The following is a 20,386-nucleotide window of genomic DNA, read 5'->3' as shown; positions in this document are numbered from 1 at the left end:
ATAAAACTTTGGCCTCACACAACTTCACAATGACTTTTGTTGGCACAAAAACTGCTTTGGAACCAAATGCTTATAATAAAAAGAGAGACCTGTTTTAATAGCCATGAAAGACTAAATGCAAACTGACCTTCGGGCCTTATTTGTGGTCTGAAGTTGAGATGTACATTCTTATGCAAATATCTACACATCTTATCCAATGGTAAACTGACAATAGATTACAAAACTATTACAAAATTACAAAAGTCATTGCTAATGCTAAATAACAATAATTAATCATCAATAACCAAACATCTTCTGCAGCAGTTTGTGAAGAAATCTGATATATTTAATCCATTTTTGTGCTCACTCGAAAATGTTTGAATGTCTGCACTGAACAGCTCAGCCACTGACAAATACCCTCTTTGGATGAAATAGGCTACAACACACTGTCTATGGTTTGAAAACATGAGTTGTCATGTAATGGAAATTTAAGGTTTAGCTCAGTATCACAGTGAATCAAGAATCCATCAGTCACCTTTGTGGTATCATTCTGAATAAACATTTAAGGCAATCAAACCGCACTGATTATGATGTATCACACAACGTGACTCCATCATGTTTCAATGTTAGAAGCAGTCATTGCTTACTCTTCATTTATTTTTTTAGTTTAGCATTTTAATGAAAAATGCCATAAAGATGTCCATGTAAAGATTGTTTAAGAGTGAATAAGAAACGTTCAACCTATAGATTTGGCAAGCAACCACACCATCACTATTTATCAGGGCAGGTCTATAACAGCTGGCTGATGGGAGGTTTTCCTACAGATTGTGCCAGTGTACTTTACATGATTTGAAAGGATTAATGAATATGGTGTTAATCTGGAAAAAATGACAAATATGGGTGGGATTACTCTTAAAAGGCAAACTGCATTATTCAGGAAGGCAGGGTTTTAGTTGACATTTAAAACTTCAGTTAACAGAAGGTATACAGAATCTCATGTTTCTTGTGCCCGTGGCGTCAATATTTGACGCACTTGACCATGCGTCAATATGTTACGCCGAGGGTATACCCTTCGCGTCATTTTTTGACGAACTGGGGACTTCAATACTATTACGTCCGTTGCATTCTCTTTCCTATTTTCTTACCATTTTCGCGTCGGTTTAGGGTTAGATTTACATAATGACATCCCTACCCAAACCTAACTCTAACCCCAACGCCAGGTGACAACTGTGTCTAACCCCAACGCCAGGTGACAACTGTTTAAACTGTTTAATTTCGCGTACACTGTTTAATATGCGTAATCTAACCCTAAACCGACGCGAAAATGGTAAGAAAATAGGAAAGAGAATGCAACGGACGTAATAGTATTAAAGTCCCCAGTTCGTCAAAAAATGACGCGAAGGGTATACCCTCGGCGTAACATATTGACGCATGGTCAAGTGCGTCAAATATTGACGCCATGGGCATGAGGATGTGTAGCTTATTACGTGGCAGTTAAACTATAGAAAAAAACATCAAAAACTTAACTTACACTGTAAATACTGAACCTAACTGCTGTTAAATCATCCTACATAATGTAAAGAACATTCTGTTAAAAATTACCTTATATCTTATATCAAATCTATTAAATTGACTGAGTAAGGTCATCAAATCTCATAATTAGATTATGCAATATGTCTGGATTTCACAGACAGGGTCAGGTATGTTACTGAAAAATATCTTATTTAATTATCCATTGTAATTAGGGGTGTCAAAAGATTTATCATGATTAATCGCATACAAAATAAAAGTTGTTTTTGCATAACATATGCATGTCCACTGTGTATATATAAAATAAAAATTAATTATTTTGTATATATAAATTCACAAACACGCATGCATGTATTTAGGGAAATTTACATGTATTTATATATTTATTTAGATTTTGATATATTTTTTCAATTTTTTTATTTATTTTTACATATACATAACAGTGGTGGCTCGTGACTGCTCTTCTGAGGGTCGCAAATTCAAATTATGTGTTTGGAGTGTAATGTATGTTGCTCGTGTTTTCAAAATATGTGTTTGTTGCGTCATGTGAACCATGTGCATCACGTGTTTTGTCAAAATAAGTGCATGCTGCACACGCGTCAAAACCGTTTACGATAAAAGAGACGCTCACGTTCACAAAATACACGCAAGACACTCCCTTTACCGTAAACTCTGATTACGCATGAGATTATGCGAGTAAACGTGAGCATCTCTTTTATCATAAACCCTTTTGACGCGTCTGCAGCAGCAGGCACTTATTTTGACAAGACACGTGATGCAGGTTCACTCGACGAGCTGAACAACACATATTTTGCGATATATAACGAAACCACACACATGATGGGCTACATACATGTTGTGACAAAACTTCGCATCGTGCACCCTTGAAAAAAGAAGTCACCGGCCGCCACTGATACATAATAATTACACAATGCCCACAGAAATATATTATGCAAACACAAACTTTTATTTTGTATGCGATTAATATTTTGACAGCCCTAATTGTAACACCTTGCAATAGTACCGTGAAAAGAACACATAAATTACAATGGGGAAAAGACTTGTAAATGTTAAAGTCGTAAAGAAAAAAAACAGTATAGGCTAGCTATAAGTGAGAAAGAAGTTATATTTTAATATTTTGTACCCATATTTTTATCTGTGTTTGCAGAATATAATTTAAGAAATGTATATATGTGTGATAAATATAAAACATGATCATGGGATAAAAAATGTGCAGTTTTTAAGGGCCAGCACAAAAACAGCAAATTACCTGATCTCACACCTGCCTCCCCACGACCAGATCAATAACAACATTACATCTTTGAAACCCTTTTACCAGGTCCAGAGGCAATGCTTTCATCTTTTCAAAAACATCCCATTAAACTGATTAAATTAAAACTGCCAGTTGTTCAATTGGTTGAAAGACTTATGCGCGCATGCAAGCGAGCCCTCAAAGCGCCTCTTGAAGGCACGTAGAGACTTGACTCTCAAATCCCAACCTTGAGCAGTGCTGTTTGTTAAACACTGCTTATACCTCGGGCAAAGTCACTCTTATCACCGTCTGGCGGGACCAGGAGAGCACAAGGCCCCTGGGTCTCGAATGCCCCTGGCCGCCCACTCTGCTGCCAACTTAAAATTGATTATTCACGGGAAATCCAGCTCATCTGGGATCAGAGCTTTAATAAACCAACACCAAACCCCGACTGCACTTTGCAATCACTACAGAGTCCCAAAACGACACATTTATATCCTGTTTTTAATGTTGTTTTGAACTCTTGGGATTTTTTCAAATGTTGTAAGACACCAGCTAAAGGTAAAGTGAGACAAACAGGCATCGTGGGACTTTGATTTAATGGTCTTGCCTGAAAAGTATTACAGAACCTGGTTAAGCAGAATCAGTAATTGCTGATATGCCGTTATGTGTCCTTTTTAATGCGAAGAAGTCCAAAACCTTGAGGGAAGGATTTATTCTTGAACCTGCAGTATGATCCAGTGTGTAATATAGACCTGCTGTAGTCTGAAAATTCATATCAGAAAACAATGTTCAACAAAGAGAAGAAAATAATTGAAACAATAAGTACTTCTGTTACAACCATAAAATGCACTCTGTACATTATAACTATTAACACACAGATAATTCATTAAATAATCTTCGTGAAATATAGAATTATTACACATTAAATATTTATACATTCTCTTGTGTATAAACTAAAGTTCTTACAATTCCACAGATTTCCCCATCCCTAAATTTCCATATACAAATACATAGATTCATATCATCATCAGTAAGATATTCAACAGAAAACTGAACCCAGATGTAATAATGAACAATAATACAAATTCTATCAAATGTGGATGCTTTTATAAAACAAATCTGAGACATAACTATTGCCACCTTCTGGCTAGAAGTGGCATTGTGTACCACTGTATGATCGATATCGTGTAGCATTCCATAGGTAGCCGAGAAGGAAATAAGAGACCAAGTACCAAGGGTCACCTCTAAAGAGCCGTTTCCTTCAGATCGTTGAGGTTTGGCATTCTCGCGCGGGCAGCTCTGGTAAACCCGATACCGTTCTGCCCGCCTTTATTTGCCATTTGCTCCGGATACGGTGCTCCCTCAGCTCGAGTCAAAGCGGAAACGTGCCAGCTGGATTCGATCTGCCCTGGCAGAGGGTAGTTGTGGGGTTTGCGGCTCTTGGTATTGGGGGTGACGCTGCCCACCGGATGCCCTCTGCCTTCGTTCAGGTTCCCTTTGGAAGGGGGGTTAGGGATAGGATGGAAGCGCAGTTCAGCCGAGCGATCGGGAGGTGGCGGCTGGTTAGACGTAGCAGGAGAGGAAAGGTGTAGGAGTTTACGGAGGGACTTCAGAGGCTGATTCTGAAACGATAAGCGGATGATGTATGCTTACTTCATTGCTGCGAAGATTTACAGACACTACTGCAGGGGATGCATTGGAAGTTATGTAAGGAATGGCAACTGATTCATAAGTGAGAGGTTTTCCTCACCTGAGGTTGAATGTCTGGTTGCTTTTCAGGTTGCCAAGTGTTGTCTCTTTCACGATCCCTCTCTCTGTTTCGGTCCCGGTCTCGCTCCCTGTCCCTTTCCAGGTCACGTTCCCGGTCGCGATCCCGGTTGCGGTGTCGACTGCTATGATGAGAGGAGGATTTCACTGGTCTCTGTATCACTAGCTGGTCTTGCTGGCTGTCCCCGGGAATCTGCTGCATAGAGGAAAGCAGAAAGTTGGTGAAATGACATGAAGGGGTGGGTTAAAGAAATCTGCCTGTCCGAACAAAAGTCAACCAAAATTTCCGTGCAGGAGGTCAGAAAACTGAAAACGCACCGGGGCGATGCCCTCTCAAGTTCACAAAGCAAAATAAAAAATACAAATTATGTTTTGCATAAAGAAAACAAAGTCCATAATTTTTTTTAATTATGTTATTTTATTTCATGCCCATTTATAACAATTACTAAAAAGCAAAATAAATTATTCTTATTACTGTTTTTAAAAAATTCAAATACATAGTTGTTAAATATGGTATGGTATATTTGTTACCGGTTTCAAAATTATAATGTGAATAATCAATTTCAATAAAATGTAATAATTATATAATAATGCAAAGTCAAGCTTTAGTTTCTTTATGCAAAAAAAAATTAATGTGACATGTTTTCAAATGATAAATTTTAGACTTTTAGAAGTAATTTTTCTTTAAATTAATACACTGTTAAATTTTTTACAGACATTTCAGTATTACTGGCAACTGTTTGCCAGTAAATTACTGTAGATTTAAATATATGTTATTTACTGGCAACAGCCTCATGCAAAGCATTCTGGGAACCAAAATCTAAAGGAAAACACAGAAAAAGGTTCATAAGGATTTCTGGTTCCCAGAATGCTTTGCATGAGGCTGTTGCCAGTAAATAACATACATTGAAATCTACAGTAAGTTACTGGCAAACAGCTGCATAACTACAGCAATTTTTTAACAGTGTAGCTTAAACAAAAATGTGTTTTTAAGGCAGACAGATTACAGAATACAGATTGAGAAAGGCTTGTGATTTGAGACGTGATCAGTTTCTGACCAGTGGCGGCCGGTGACTTCTTTTTTCGAGGGCGCTTGATGCGAAGTTCGTCACAACATGTATGTAGCCCTCATGTGTGTGGTTCATAATTTCAAAATATGTGTTCTGCGCGTCAAGAGATCCTGTGTGCATCACGTATCTTGTCAAAATAAGTGCCTGCTGCATACGCGTCTAAAGGGTTTTATGATAATAGAGAAGCTCGAGTTTGCCAGATACTCACATAATCTCATGCATAATCAGAGTTTACTGTTAAGAAAGGGTCTTGCGTGTATTTTGTGAACGTGAGCGTCTCTTTTATCATAAACGGTTTTGACGCATGTGCAGCAGGCACTTATTTTGACAAAACACTTGATGCACACATGATCTCGCGACGCGCAGAACACATATTTTGAAAAAAGAACCACACGATACTCCGAACATTTATTTTGAATAAGCCCCCTCGGATGAGCAGTCATGAGCCGCCACGGTTTCTGACCCTCTGTAACAAAATGTGCAAGTATTTCTATATGTATAAACAAAAGACCATGTGTCCACCTGCTCCTTGTTTTGAAGAATATTAGACATAAAACGTGCATTTTCTGAGCAGGTGCTGCTACGGACGACTATATGGTCCATGCACCTTACAAAGCAAAACACATGCTCTGATGCTAGAAGGAACCTAAGCGATGCTGCCTGATGCGTAAAACACAAAGAACCAGATCCATTATATCAACATACATAACAAATACTAATGTACCCTAATGAAAACCTGAAACTTGTGTTACCAAAAATGATTCATTGTACTTGGCAATGCAGGATATTAAATTATGAGGCTGTCTGGGCTGCCAGCTATTCAGACCATAAACGTTGCTGTTGGCAGGCGTGGTATGTACTGTATGTATAAAGATGTATTAGGCTAAAGACCAATGCAGATCAGTTGTTAGCTCTTTACAAACACTTTTTCAAATCGCAGCTGCCTGGCACAATCTGTTCAAGAACCATAAGATACATTAAATGTAATGCACTGATTTTTCTTTTAAAGTAAATAAATATTTGCTTGTGCCAGTTTAAATGGACACTCCACTTTTTTGAAAATATGCTCATTTTCCAGCTCCCCTAGAGTTAAACATTTGATTCTTATCGTTTTGGAATCCATTTAGCTTAACTCCGGGTCTGGTGCTAGCACTTTTAGCATAGCTTAGCACAATCCATTGAATCTGATTAGACCATTAGCATCACGCTGGTATAATGTGGGAAATATAGTTAGGAAAATCATTTTGAAAAATGACTAAAATCTGGCCTTAGTGTTGACATGGATCTGAGTCTTGTGTTCCATTTATAAAGACAAAAAAGCTCAGTCATAAACAAAAATGACAAAAAGACATCCAGCCACAAAATACCTATACACAGAAAAACAGCATGCAATGGAAATTTGTGTTTATATGGTTGAGCGGCGTGGTTTAATGCGAGCAATACCATGGGCTGAGGAACAACAGGGAGCACTTTGACAGAAGAATTATGCTTTAAGCTATTCTTTGAGTTAAAGAGGGGGAAAAGGCTTTTCCTGATGCTCGGGTTCCTTCCCGCGCTGCCGTCCGTCTGCAATATAAGACGCACAAAAGCCCATTGGCTCATTCTATTAACACCAAACATCTTTTGTTGTTGAGTACAGCAGATGAACATATGGTTCTCTGGTTCAATATTTGGACAGACCAGAATCTGCCACACACATGCTGCTCGGGTCTGGACTGGTCTCCATATGGCTGCTATGGGGATATGGTACTGTAGACTGCACTCTGAGCATCTTTGATGGATTATTTTGGAATAAGAACAATGAAGACTTAATGTTGGAATTTGCTAAAATGGACAACCTCTTGTTGCAGGGTTTTGACCTTTTGAGACCCACGGACCCTAAGTATCGCAACCAACCTAAGGACATTCTGTAAAATTTTACAATAAGGTTAACTTTAGTAAATACATTAGCTAACATGAACTAACAATGAGCAATAAAGTTTATCAGCAGACAATCCTGGGCCCGATCCGCACTGGATCTGGGCCGAAGTCGCCAGGTCTGGAACGGATCCGGTGCTGATCTTTTCTGGATTCTAATCATTGTTAATGCAATTGTTGTTGTTAGTTAATTGTGTATTAACTAACAGTTACAACTTTTGATTTTAAAAATGTATTAATATATGAAATTAACATGAACTAAGCTAATACATTAACTTATGTAAACAAATACAACCTTATTGTAAAAGGTTACCCTTAAAGGGACACCACTTTTTTGAAAAAATGCTCATTTTCCAGCTCCCCTAGAGTAAAACATTTAATTTTTACAGTTTTGGAATCCATTCTGCCGATCTCCGGGTCTGGCGGTACCACTTTTAGCATAGCTTAGCATAATCCATTGAATCTGATTAGACCATTAGCATCATGCTAAAAAATAACCAAAGAGTTTTGAAATTAAAACTTGAATCTTCTGTAGTTACATTGTGTACTAAGACCGATGGAAAATAAAAAGTTTCAATAGCAGGGGACTATTTTCAGGTGCTGCGAAATATCATTGCGCCTGCTGCAGCCATATTACGGCAGCAAAGTCCTTGATTATTACGCCAAAATGAGTATAGTTCCTAGCCATATCTGCCTAGAAAATCGCAACTTTTAATTTTCCATTTGTCTTAGTACACGATGTAACTACAGAAGAGTCAAATTTTAAATCGGAAAAATACTGAAACTCTTTGGTTATTTTTTAGCGCGATGCTAATGGTCTAATCAGATTTAATAATTATGCTAAAAGTGGTAACGACAGACCCGGAGATCAGCTGAATGAATTCCAAAACTGTAAAAATCCAATGTCTAACTCTAGGGGGACTGGAAAATTAGCATATTTAAAAAAAAGTGGAATGTCCCTTTAATATAAAATGCTAACAGATTAGTTCAACGTTAAGAAATGTAATGTTTTTTACATGCCTCCTATAGTAGCTAAAGGAACCACTAAGGTCCAAAGACTAAAACCCAGATCCTACTGGGATTATACATCCACTTTTCCTTTCCTTTCACACCTCTGTAGCACCTGTATATGCCTGGATGCTTTTGAACATGATTGAATTAATTTAATGTGGGGAACACTGCTATTTATTCTAGTGACAATAAGAGACCTTTCGGTTTACCCATCCCAGAATATCACTTCATGTACACAATAGGTCATTTAGGTTCAATGACTAGCGGACAGACATACAACACCACCACCACACACAGCAGCTTAGCAGCACGTACAGTATACATACACATAACATAATAAATACAGACAGAAAAGATCTCCTTGCTAAAGCATTACTGTCCCAGTCCTATCATGTTGCAGCTTTATGGAATGAAGTTTTTTTTACCGGTTGCGATTTCTTTTTCTTCTTTTTTATGGCTCTGAAGAAACCCTGCTTCTCCTTTTGTTTAGGGGGTTCCGGTTGGTTCATGACCATGGCCTCAGAGTTATTCCTGGAATAGAAAAGTTAAGCGTTTCATTTCACTTGAACATATGTGTGGCATATTTATACCAAAAACTATTTTCTTTAAACAAAATAAGTTTTTATTTTTGGTTTTATTTTGCCTTTTATTTGGAAATGTACAGCTATGTTAGCAGAGCTGGTAAATACAGTCTTAAAAAATAAACCCACTGTACTGACGCAGCAATAATACAGCTCAAAACCTCAAAACTGAAAATAATTAATGATTCTTATAAAACTTGATTTGATAGTTTTCATTCATAACTAAATATTTAAAGGGGTCATGACATTAGGAATCAATTTTGAAATGTAACAATTCTTGGTATAATTAATACATCCGTAAGTTTCATTATTTAAAACGCCCTCCTTATCATTAACGAAAGCAGTATTGTATCCGTTCTCCAAAAATAAAAAAAGGAATGAAAAATGTCTGGATTAATGACATACATATAGATATTAATTTTCATATGACCTGCCAGCTCCAGGTCTGAAGCCTCCCCCTTCTCTGCCCAAGAGAGAGACACAGCACATCATCATATCGTTGGCTCCGCCCACTGGCGTTCAGTGACTGAGCAGCAACTCAAAGGGATCTGAAGGAGTAGTTGTTTACAATCACGATAAGATTGTAATGACAGTAAGATTATAATGTCAGACAAATATTGTGCCGTTGCTGGCTGTGAAGAAGGAGCGTCTTTGCAGGGCTTCTGAAGGATCCCGACGTCAGAGAGAAATGGATTGTTTGTTTTTTAAACCATGTATTGTCATATCAGTGCTGACTATGTGCAGAGTTTGGGAGGGCAGGGGGGAACTGCCCCCTTGGGATCCCCCCCAAACCAAAGCCAATTATGATTTTGAGCAAATAATGAAACAGAAAAATAACAATTTATATTTATTTGTCTAATCGTAACATATAATAAATTATATTTCATTTAAATACTATTTTGCAATCGGTAATGACCCGTTTAAAAGCGAGTTTTGAATTACATCACGCAAGACGCAAGCTGTGTTCACAATAGCATATGTGTTAGAAACACGCTGGTATTGTATTGTAGTGGACGCATGTAGGCTGTCAATCATAGAAGTGGGTGGGGCACCAAGCCAAGTCGTACACTCTTAAAGGGGAAACACACAAATCAGACTGTTTCAGAGAATGAAAACGGGGTGGAAAGGGTCATAAATTACTTAAATTTGAATGTCTTTAAGCAAAACACTTGAGTAATATTATAAGTAACCTCAGAGAAGATAATACAATAATAAAAAGAAACATGTCATGACCCCTTTAACATCGTTACTTCCACCTTGACAAAGCACACCATCCCATAGCTATATGCACACAATGATTTATTTGCTTGGATGGAGGTGCGCTCTCAACAGGCTTGTGTGCTCACCAGGGGTCGAAATTGGTCTGACGTTTGGGGTGGTTTGTCCTGGATGTGGTTTCCGCTGCCACAGTTGGCACTCGGCTTTGCCCCGTGCTCTCGTGAAACGTGTTGTCAGGTCGTGGAGAAGGGACTTAATAATACAAAATAAACATAAGCAAATATCAGCAACACAAAACGAATGAAAACTTATGCATTCATAATAAATAATGTTCACGTACACTAAATAAGGTAAGATATATAGTAATTATTATTTAAATGTGAGTACTGTCAAGTTTTTTTAGACAGCAAAATATTTTATTTTTTTCCACTTTTACTTATAATTGTTAAACATTAAGGTGCTGACGTGGTGATACTGGTTATAACAAAAGCTGAACATGTCATCACTTGCAAAATAAAGAAACATCAATATCTGAAAACTAATTTTGAACAAAGCGCAGAGATAAAGGTCCCAGTTTGGTCTCATTTTTAAAGCAATGTTCAGGTTTCATTCATTCGGGTTACCTCTGTAAAAACTTCCTACTCTACGAGGCATGGAGTCACTGTAGATGATGCGGTTCTCTTTGGATGAGGTTCCATCTTCTACATGAGGGTCATGGTACATCCCGGTCTGGGGTACAAGAGGTCGGTCACACTACAGAATAACAGAGAAACTGTTAGAAAATAGCTTACTGTACATACATTGGTTTACAGTAACTGAACGTTTGCTTGGTGAGAAAGGAATAATTAAGGAAGAAAAGAAATGGTACAAAAAAGGGATAATTCACCCAAAATTATTCTATGATCGTTCACTCACTCACCCTTGAGATCTTTCAAACTTGCATGGTTTGCAATCTCCCATAAAACACAAGTGGAAGCCTCAGTCACCATTCACTTTTATTCTTTTTCATATAATGAAAGTCATTGATGGATGAGGCTAACACTCAGCCTAACATATACTTTTATTTTTTTTTACAAAAAAGAAAGTCATATGGGTTTGAAACATTGTAAGGTTGAGTGAATGATGACAGAAAGTGAATTTTCATTTTGGGGTAAACCATGTCTTTGACTGAGCTGCTAGATACCTCACTGAAAAATGTTTTCAGGCTGGTCTGATCTGCCATCTCACAGGTTTCTTGTTAATTAGCATTTTTTTATTTAACTCTTTATGTTTAGGTTCAGTAGTCGTACGCTGCGAAAACCTCTTAAGTGGATGCAAAAAATACATAGTAATATAATTCATTACATTTTACATTTATATAGCGCTTTTTCTGCAGACCTCAAAGCACTTTACATATGAAAGGGGGATTCTCCTCAACCACCACCAATGTGCAGCATCCACCTGAATAGTAAACCGTTACAAAATCACTCTAAAGATGCAACTAGAAACATTGCAAATGATAAAAGTCATGATTTCAAAAGGTTAAAATGAAGAAACTGAACTACACATTATGGGGCGTGTGATGCATGTGGCTGCCACATTTGGGTTGTATTCAGGTCTAAGTGCACACAAGGGAACCAAATCCCTTAACAGATTCTGCCAACAAGCAGAAATGAAGCAAAATTATTTGATGAACATATGTGCCGAGAGCATTCAGTTAACTCGTTTTTTAAAAAAAGTTGCTAGCCAGTGCCTTCCAGAAAATGTTCGGATCTATGGTCCGATTCAGGTTTTTAAATTTCCTTTGGTGTGTAAGTGTGTATTAGTACATGTTACCGATATGCAAAAGGTACATATGCCAAAGTAAACGATGACGCGAGTTATCGTTTCCAACGTAAATCTCCTTTCTTTGACTGCAACAAACACACGGATTGTAGGCAACAGTTTACTTCCTGGGATTGGTGATGTAGTAAAGATCGACATTATCATAATTCCTCCCACTTTGACTCACAACCTGTAAGTTAATTTCTGTTAGCAACCGAATCTTTCAAATATGGTAGGGAGTGTCACATTTCCAGCTGACACCAGAGGTATTCAGACCAATCACAACATACGGATTAGCTGGCCAATCAGGGACACAGAGCTTTTCAAATCAGGAAGAGTTTTCAGGAAGAGAGTAAAATCTGGAGGTAAAAATGTCCCTATATATGTGGATAATAATGTTTTTAGCAATGAAATAGGTGCTCTTTAAATTTATAAACAAATACTATATCAAATGAAAGAAGAGACCCTCTGCTTAAAAAAAAAACAGTTTCATCCTATCTTCATTTGTTCTCTTTTTATCACCATTCAAATATGGGTAGGTTTCTTCAAAAATACAAAATTTTTGCAAAAATGAGATAATAGCATTTTTGTGAAGGACTTTTGATAGAGATCAGATTCAGAGGGATGATTAAAACAGACACAAAGTTTGCCCTAAGGGGATACTTCCGTGTTTTATAAGTTGGGTAAGAGCGCCACCTTGTGGATAATAGTGAAAAATACGGATTGTCAGAAAAACTCGTCATTGGCAGATTTTTTATTGAGGTGGCGTTTATTTATTTAGAGGTTTTTGCATCTGAGCTGGTGAGGTATTTAATACTAAATACATTAGCTAGCAGTTATTATAATGATGATGACATTTACAAAACATTCCTATTAACTAACAGAAGGACCACCAGTGTGGTCTGAAAGGTAAATGCCACTGAATGATCAATGTTTTTAAAAACAAAGATAGGATGGCGAATGAGAACCAACAGCAGATATCATATAAACTTGATTTATATTTATTGTGTATGACTGTGTCTAATGGTTTTAAAGGTGACATAGAATGATTGAACGGGTATTTATCCTTGTTCTGTGATGTGACATGTAGACAAAAATTTTTTTGTTTGGGTCTGTAATGCCTTAGAAGCTTCCTAAAAACCTCTCTCAGATAGCTCTATTAGGGTGGTTTTGCACCTATTTGGCTCCCCCTACTGGCTTAACTTGCAATCTCATTACTGATTGGCTGACTTTGCTGCCACTCAAAAAATGTAGACAATTATTTTAAAGTGGAGGGCAGTGAGATGCCGGTGATGTCATAAGCATCGGTTTTTCAGATTGGGCCGTTTTCTGGCTGACATTTCTAAAAGAGGAATTTCTATGAGCCTGAGATGTTAAGCATGTCTAGCACTTTTTGTATGTTCGTGAATGCGGGTAGACTACCATTATTCAACAAAGACAAGGTAAAAATGGTTTTTCATGTCCCCTTTAAGGATTGTGTAGGGACCTCAGACCTCATTTTTTGGGCGCTGTGTGTGGAAAGGAGCCGTGTTGTCCCTCGTAGAATCTTTAATTGGTGGGCGGGAGTGAGGCTTCTCTTTTGGAGACTGGTCATTCTGTAGACATGAACACACAGCAAAATAAGCAAACACTGGTAGATGCTGCAAGAATGTATGTGTGTCTATAATATGCATGTGTGATGATCTCAATTATGTATGTGTTGATGTATACAAGAGTATAGAACTATAAAATGAATGTGGATAGCATAGCTCATCATTTAGATTACCTTCATGAAAAATGTTTATGTCAAAATCGATTTTTAAAAAAATCTCTCCTGAGAACCAGGAAACACAAGTACAAATCTTAATTTCTTGTGCTTCATGATTCATCATCATTTTTTGCCAGCTTTCTGGGCACGACAATACTTAGAAGCACTACTGGCATTTCATTTGCCAAAGAGTTCAATCAGTAAGAAGATCATGGACTACTTTCGACAACCATTGCACATAATCATCCTCCATAACATCTGCATCCTGATACCTCCTTAGTTAAAACTAGAGATCGCTTTCTCATCTGCAATCACATACATCCTCTGGTAATAACTGCAACTCAAATGTTTGGAAATTGTATCCCATTGGAATTGCGCTTATCTTTGTCTGTGGGGGTGTGAGTGGTCGACTGTGTAATCAAATAGTTGTGCACACAACCATAAAAACATGAATGCACCAGAGCCATATCTTAAATTAGATCACATTAGAACGCATGCAAACGCACACATATACACAAACCCACCACAATCCAATCTCCTGCAGATATTGGCCTAAACAAGCATCGGTTGCATTATTGCTATTTGCTAGCAGCAGAAAAGTAATATTCAGAGAGAAAACGCGCAGATGAATAAGAAGGTATTCCTTGGTTGAAGATCACAGATATTTAAATCTGATAACAGGAACCATTAGTCAAACATATCTGGGAAGCTAAACATTTATAACAGCACAGGACACACGGAAATGAAAACACAGAACCGTGCTGACCCTGCTGGTGAGATCTTGCGCAAGTTCTTCTCGAGATGAACTGGTGTTGTGTCGTGGGAGCGTCCTGTGCTGCAGCTGCGGCGAGAGGAGCTGTAAGCTGCTGGCACGCGTCGGCACCCCCTGCCCGACCATCAAGCTCACCTCCTGGCCATGCGGCCGATGTCGCTCTCTCCGAACGTACATGGAGTGGCGATGAGGTCTCTGCTGAGAAGAGAACGGGCTGGTGTAGCCCAGACCGTAAGGGTAGGACTCATGCGGAGAGGGAAGATTGTGAGGGTGCACGCCCCCTGCTACTGCAGCCCTGCTCGGGTCCAATGTGTCGGAAGCTTTCGGTTCATCTGGTGTTTTTTTCCGTCCTGAAGAACGGCGCGAGTCCAGAGTGCCCCCCTCTAGTCGTGTGTTCCCCCGGCCGCTGGGGCTGTGACCTTGTCGTTCCGCCACAGCGTGCCGCTCCGCTCTGGGACTCCCAGGAGCTGCGTTGAGATCCAAGCAGCTAGATTGGAAGTACCGAGAACCTGAGCCCGATCCTGCCATGGGATCATCCAGGTGGAGACGCGCCTCGGCAAGATTTCCCACAGACTTGGCGTCGTTCAATGCCCCGTGGCTCTTGGAGAGGCTGAGGAAGGACGAGGAACTTTTGGAGGAGGACGTGGAAGGCATGGATCCGTGTGAAGACTCCATGTAATTATGGCGACTGTGCTTCTCCCCGGATTGCAGCGTGCTGGTCTTCCCTTCTAAGAAGGATGAGTGCCGTCCTGATTTGGAGGACTTGAGGTACTTTCCACCGGATGTGTCCGCCAATGCAGTGGCACCTCCAGCTTTAGGCCCCAGGTTGAAATCAAACTCTGTCTTTCCTTTAGTGTCTTTGGGGCTGAGGAGGTGGGGAAGGTTGTTGTTGGCAAGGTCTTTGCTGCAGGAGGTAGACCGGCTCAGGGTCTGGGCCTGGTAACTCTTGGGATGTAGGGTGGGGCTCAGGGTGGATGAAGTCTGCATGTTGCTGCCATTTAAGAAATTGTCGGTACTCCGGTGGAGATCTTCATGGCGCGGTAGCGACGAGCAGTCCTTACTGTTAGCACGTCGGTGACCTGAACTCTTACTGCCATGACTCCTGCAGGAGGATAAACAATAGATGACTGTATTACGTTGTTTGTTAAAAACATAATCACAACCATTTAGGACACTGGTCACCAATCCAGGTCCTGGAGGGCCGGTGTCTCTGCAGAGTTTAGCTCCAACCCTAATCAAACACACCTGAAACACCTTAATTAGCTGCTTCAGGTGTGTTTGATTAGGGTTGGAGCTAAACTCTGCAGAGACACCGGCCCTCCAGGACCAGGATTGGTGACCAGTGATTTAGGACTTTCGTAGGATTCTGACCTGCTAGGGATAGTGTTGTCTCCATGGTACGGTTTTCTTTTCGAAGAGCGAGGTGGGGTGGGCGAGGGTGGAGCTGGTCGCTCTGAACCCCTCAAACCCTGAAACACGGGGTGGTTCAGACACTGTTCTGTTAGAAAGCGCTCGGTCGGGTTCAAGCACAGCAGGTTCTGACACAGCCAAAGGTAAAGGAGGAAAGTCACATAACAGAAGAACAATAATTTCAGTCTTCATCTTAAAACAGCTAGGATAAGAGAGAAGGTTGCTTTTTTCAAGAGTTTTGCAAACTGCTTTACCTTCATTAAATCCAACATGAGACCGTGGATAATACCCAGGTATCTTCTCTCAAGTGTCTGAGGGTGACTAACTGAAGGAAACTGTCACAAACACATACACAACAATAACATTTTTAATGACAAATCAGAAAGTCTCTCAGGAGACCTACTGCCAAATGTGTAATCTAAATCTTCACAACAAAAACAATGGTGTATATGTTTAATAGAATAATATGTTAGATGGATAAGTAGTTGTGAAGCTAAAAAATAATCCTGTTTTATTTCTCTCCAATCCTGCCGATGACATCTTAAACGGCCATTCCACTTTTTTGAAAATATGCTTATTTTCCAGCTCCCCTTGTGTTAAATATTTGATTATTACCATTTTGGAATCCATTCAGCTGATCTCCAGGTCTGGCGCTAGCACTTTTAGCATACAGTCATGTGTTCTTTATTAAGAAATATTTACATATCACTGGATTTCATCTTGTTTTTATTTTTTGTCTGGAAAAGAAAGTGATTTAGTTGCAGGTAAACCAGAAAAACTGACATAGTTTTACTCATTAAACAAAAGATTAACAAAAATTTGAATTGTCACAGAGGAAAAAGTTAGGACACCCTGCCCTCTGATAGCGAGTGTTACCCCCTTTGGCTGAAATTACTTCAGTGAGACGCTACTTGTAGCCATCTACCAGTCTCTGACATTGGTCTGAGGAAAGTTTGCCCCACTCCTCAATGCCATTTTTTTAGCTGTGAGATATTTGATGGGTTTCTTGCATGTGCAGCCCGTTTCAAGTCAGCCCACAGCATCTCAATGAGATTCAGATCTTGGCTTTGACTCGGCCATTCCAGTACTCTCCATTTTGTTTTAAGCCAGTTCTTGGTGGATTTACTGGTATGTTTTGGGTCATTGTCCTGTTGCAGGATCCAGTTCCGCTTCAGCTTAATTTTTTTTTTACAAATGGTCTCACATGTTCCTCAAGAAACCCCTGATACACAGTAGAATTCATGATGGTGAGCAGGCCAGGTCCTGCTGCAACAACAAAAAAAAAAAAACAGGACACTTCCACCTCCATGTTTTTCAGTTGGTATGAGGTTCCTTTCCTTGAATGCTGTATTTGGTTTATGTCAAACATGTCCTCTGTTGTGGTGTCCAAATAATTCAGTTTTAGACTCATCTGTCCAAAGAACATTATTCCAGAAGTCATGGTCTTTGTCTACATTCTCTCTGGCAAGCTTCAGTCTGGCCTTTATGTTTTTCTTAGAGAGCAGGGTTTCCTCCTTGCACACCTCCAATGAAAGTTAAACTGGTGTAGTCTCTTTCTAAATGGTAGAGGCATGCAATTTCACATCAACAATAGCAAGAGCCTGCTGTGATGAAATTTGAGGGTTTTAGGTGACCTCCTTTAGGCATCTAGCTGTCTGCTCTCGGGGTGAACTTGCTTGGACGGCCAGACCTGGGCACGTTGACAGTTGCTTTGAATGTCCTCCACTTGTAGACTATTTTCCGGACAGTGGAATGACTGATTTCGAAGTCTTTGGAGATCTTTTTAAATCCCTTTCCAGACTCATAAGCTTCTACAATCTTCGGTCTGAAGGCCTCGGATAGCTCTTTTTATCTCAATATGGTGTCCACTCTCACTTCAACAGCCAAGAGCACACCAAACCAAATGTAGCAGATTTAAATAGGGCAAGCCTCCTCATATCAATGTTCTAATCATGTGTACCTGTTATGATACACCTGTGTTTGATTTTAGCCAATATAAGTGGGAATAATTGTTGGGATGTCCTAACTTTTTCCTTTTCGTGACAATTCACATTTTTGTAAATCTTTTGTTTAATGAGTAAAACTAGGTCGGTTTTTGTTGTTTCCCTGCAATTAAATCACTTTCTTTTCCAGACAAAAATAAAAACAAGATGAAAACCAGTGATATGTAAATATTTCTTAATAAAGAACAGAAAATGTAATGGGGTGTCGTAATTTTTTCACATGGCTGTAGCTTAGCACAATCCATTGAATCTGATTAGACCATTAGCATCACGCTCAAAAATAACCAAGGAGTTTCGATATTTTTCCTATTTAAAACTTGACTCTTCTGTAGTTACATTGTGTACTAAGACTGACAGAAAATTAAAAGATGTAATTCATAGTCAGATTTGTCTAGGAACTATACTCTCATTCTGGCATAATAATCAAGGACTTTGCTGCTGTAACATGACTGCAGCAAGCATAGTGATATTACGCACTGCCCGAAAGTAGTCCCCTGCTATTGAAAGTAACCAAGGGGATTATTTTCGGGCAGGGCGTAATATCGGTCTTAGTACACGATGTAACTACAGAAGAGTCAAGTTTTAAATAGGAAACATATTAAAACTCTTTGGTTAATTTTTTGCGTGATGCAAATGGTCTAATCCAGGGGTGTCCAAAATCGGTCCTGAAGGGTCTGTGTCCTGCGGAGTTTAGCTAAAACTAGTCTGCCTAGTAAGACCTTGATTAGCTGGATCAGGTGTGTTTGATTAGGGTTGGAATAAAACTCTGCAGAGACACCGGCCCTCCAGGAGCAGGAGTGGACACCCCTGGTCTAATCAGATTCAATGGATTGTGCTAAGCTATGCTAAAAGTGATAGTGCCAGACCCGGAGATCAGCTGAATGGATTCCAAAATGGTAAGAATCAAATGTTTAACTCTAGGGGAGCTGGAAAATGAGCATAATAAGTGGAGTGTCCCTTTTAAAAGCACAAAAAGTTTGGAATAGTTTTGCATCTTTATAATGACTTAACATGCTTCTAATGGGGGCAGCTAACTAGATTCTGAAGCAGCACACGTGTGTGAATATTATGTGCCGTGATCAGCCCTGTCAAGATTGAGCCAGTTGTGTTTCACACCGGCACATAGCGATACATGAGTCATCATAGCCAGCCACTTATTCAGAATACTGGGATTCATGCCACAGGAATAGAGAGAAGCGAAGAGGCGAGGACAGGAAAGTGAAGACGAGCGAATCAGAAAATGCGTTCTCACTCTTAATCCGGCAAAACGAGGGTTGTTGTAGAACAGCTTCATCTGTTCTGGTGGTAAAGGGCCCAACACCTTCTGAATGGTGAAAAGCTGATCGATTTCACTTTCGCCCGGAAACAGGGGCTGCCCATCACTCAGTTCTCCTAAAATACACCCCACTGACCACATGTCCACCGCCTTCCCATATGGAGCCCTGCGAAAGCCAAGTCGAAGACAAATATAAGTCAAGCATTGCTTCCCTCAGTGGAGTTTTCTATTTCCTTGCACAAGCTTAATTATCCTATTAGTCGATAATTTTATTACTTAAAATTCATCTTTGAGCATCATAGAGACAGAGAACAGTTATGCTAATTTGAAAACCACGCCCACCGGGGGGAAAACAATCCATTCGTCTCCATTGACTTTGTATTGCGAGAGGCCGCCTCCTTGACATTTCTGGCTTATAACAAAAAAACAGAATAATGCCTAAAAGCTGCTGTGTGACAATATGTACAGCTAACAAGCCAAAAAACCCCAAAAATACGTTTTTATAAGCTGTCGACCCGTAAAACCCAGCTTTTAAGGAGAAAAAAGTGGATCGCTGACTACGTTTCCTTCTAGTGGGCACAGTTCTACTATAAGTAATACTATGAAAAGTTGCCTGTTTCAACTTTTGTGTCTTTAAACGCTAATTTTTTGGGGTCAACAGCTTATAAAAACTTATTTCTGGGTTTTTTGGCTTGTTAGCTGTAGACCCTGTCACACAGCAGCTTTTAGGCATTATTCAGTTTTTTATTATAAGCCAATAAATGACAAGGAGGCAGCCTCCTGCAACACAAAGTCAATGGAGACAGATGGATTGTTTTCCCCCTCGGTGGGCGTGGTTTTCAGGTTATGACGTGTTGTGCTCTGTTTCTATAAAAGCATTTGTAAAAGTTATTTTTGTGACAGTGATTTCTTCATGCTTTAAAACAGCTAAATGTAACCTTGCCTCATTTAGTCTATGTGGATCTATGAATATGCAAATTAGTCCCCACCTCTACTTTAAGGGATAGTTCACCCAAAAATGAAAATTCTGTCATCATTTTCTCATCC

The 20,386-nt window shown here is 39.4% G+C and overlaps 1 protein-coding gene across 3 annotated transcripts in view; it reads right to left on the bottom strand.

The window, feature by feature from the left end:
• Window positions 1–2,453: 2,453 nt before the first annotated feature.
• cdkl5 (cyclin dependent kinase like 5) overlaps window positions 2,454–20,386 on the bottom strand; it is a 41,978-nt gene continuing 24,045 nt past the window's right edge. For 2 of the 3 annotated variants that reach the window (XM_065241111.1, XM_065241113.1), the window contains 11 exons: window positions 19,316–19,505; window positions 16,315–16,395; window positions 16,022–16,188; window positions 14,645–15,752; window positions 13,625–13,726; window positions 10,952–11,081; window positions 10,457–10,580; window positions 8,955–9,060; window positions 7,045–7,167; window positions 4,515–4,727; window positions 2,454–4,386 (listed from right to left, as the gene is read on the bottom strand). In XM_065241111.1, coding sequence (XP_065097183.1) covers window positions 4,009–4,386; window positions 4,515–4,727; window positions 7,045–7,167; window positions 8,955–9,060; window positions 10,457–10,580; window positions 10,952–11,081; window positions 13,625–13,726; window positions 14,645–15,752; window positions 16,022–16,188; window positions 16,315–16,395; window positions 19,316–19,505 — 2,722 coding nt within the window. In that variant the 3' untranslated portion in view covers window positions 2,454–4,008. The remainder of the gene's footprint in view (window positions 4,387–4,514; window positions 4,728–7,044; window positions 7,168–8,954; window positions 9,061–10,456; window positions 10,581–10,951; window positions 11,082–13,624; window positions 13,727–14,644; window positions 15,753–16,021; window positions 16,189–16,314; window positions 16,396–19,315; window positions 19,506–20,386) is intronic. The other variant, XM_065241112.1, reaches the window with a different exon arrangement.

The sequence above is a fragment of the Paramisgurnus dabryanus genome, chromosome 14 (assembly GCF_030506205.2).
Source record: "Paramisgurnus dabryanus chromosome 14, PD_genome_1.1, whole genome shotgun sequence".
In the NCBI taxonomy this organism is placed as follows: Eukaryota; Metazoa; Chordata; class Actinopteri; order Cypriniformes; family Cobitidae; genus Paramisgurnus; species Paramisgurnus dabryanus.
This window is presented reverse-complemented; position numbering and strand designations above follow the sequence as displayed.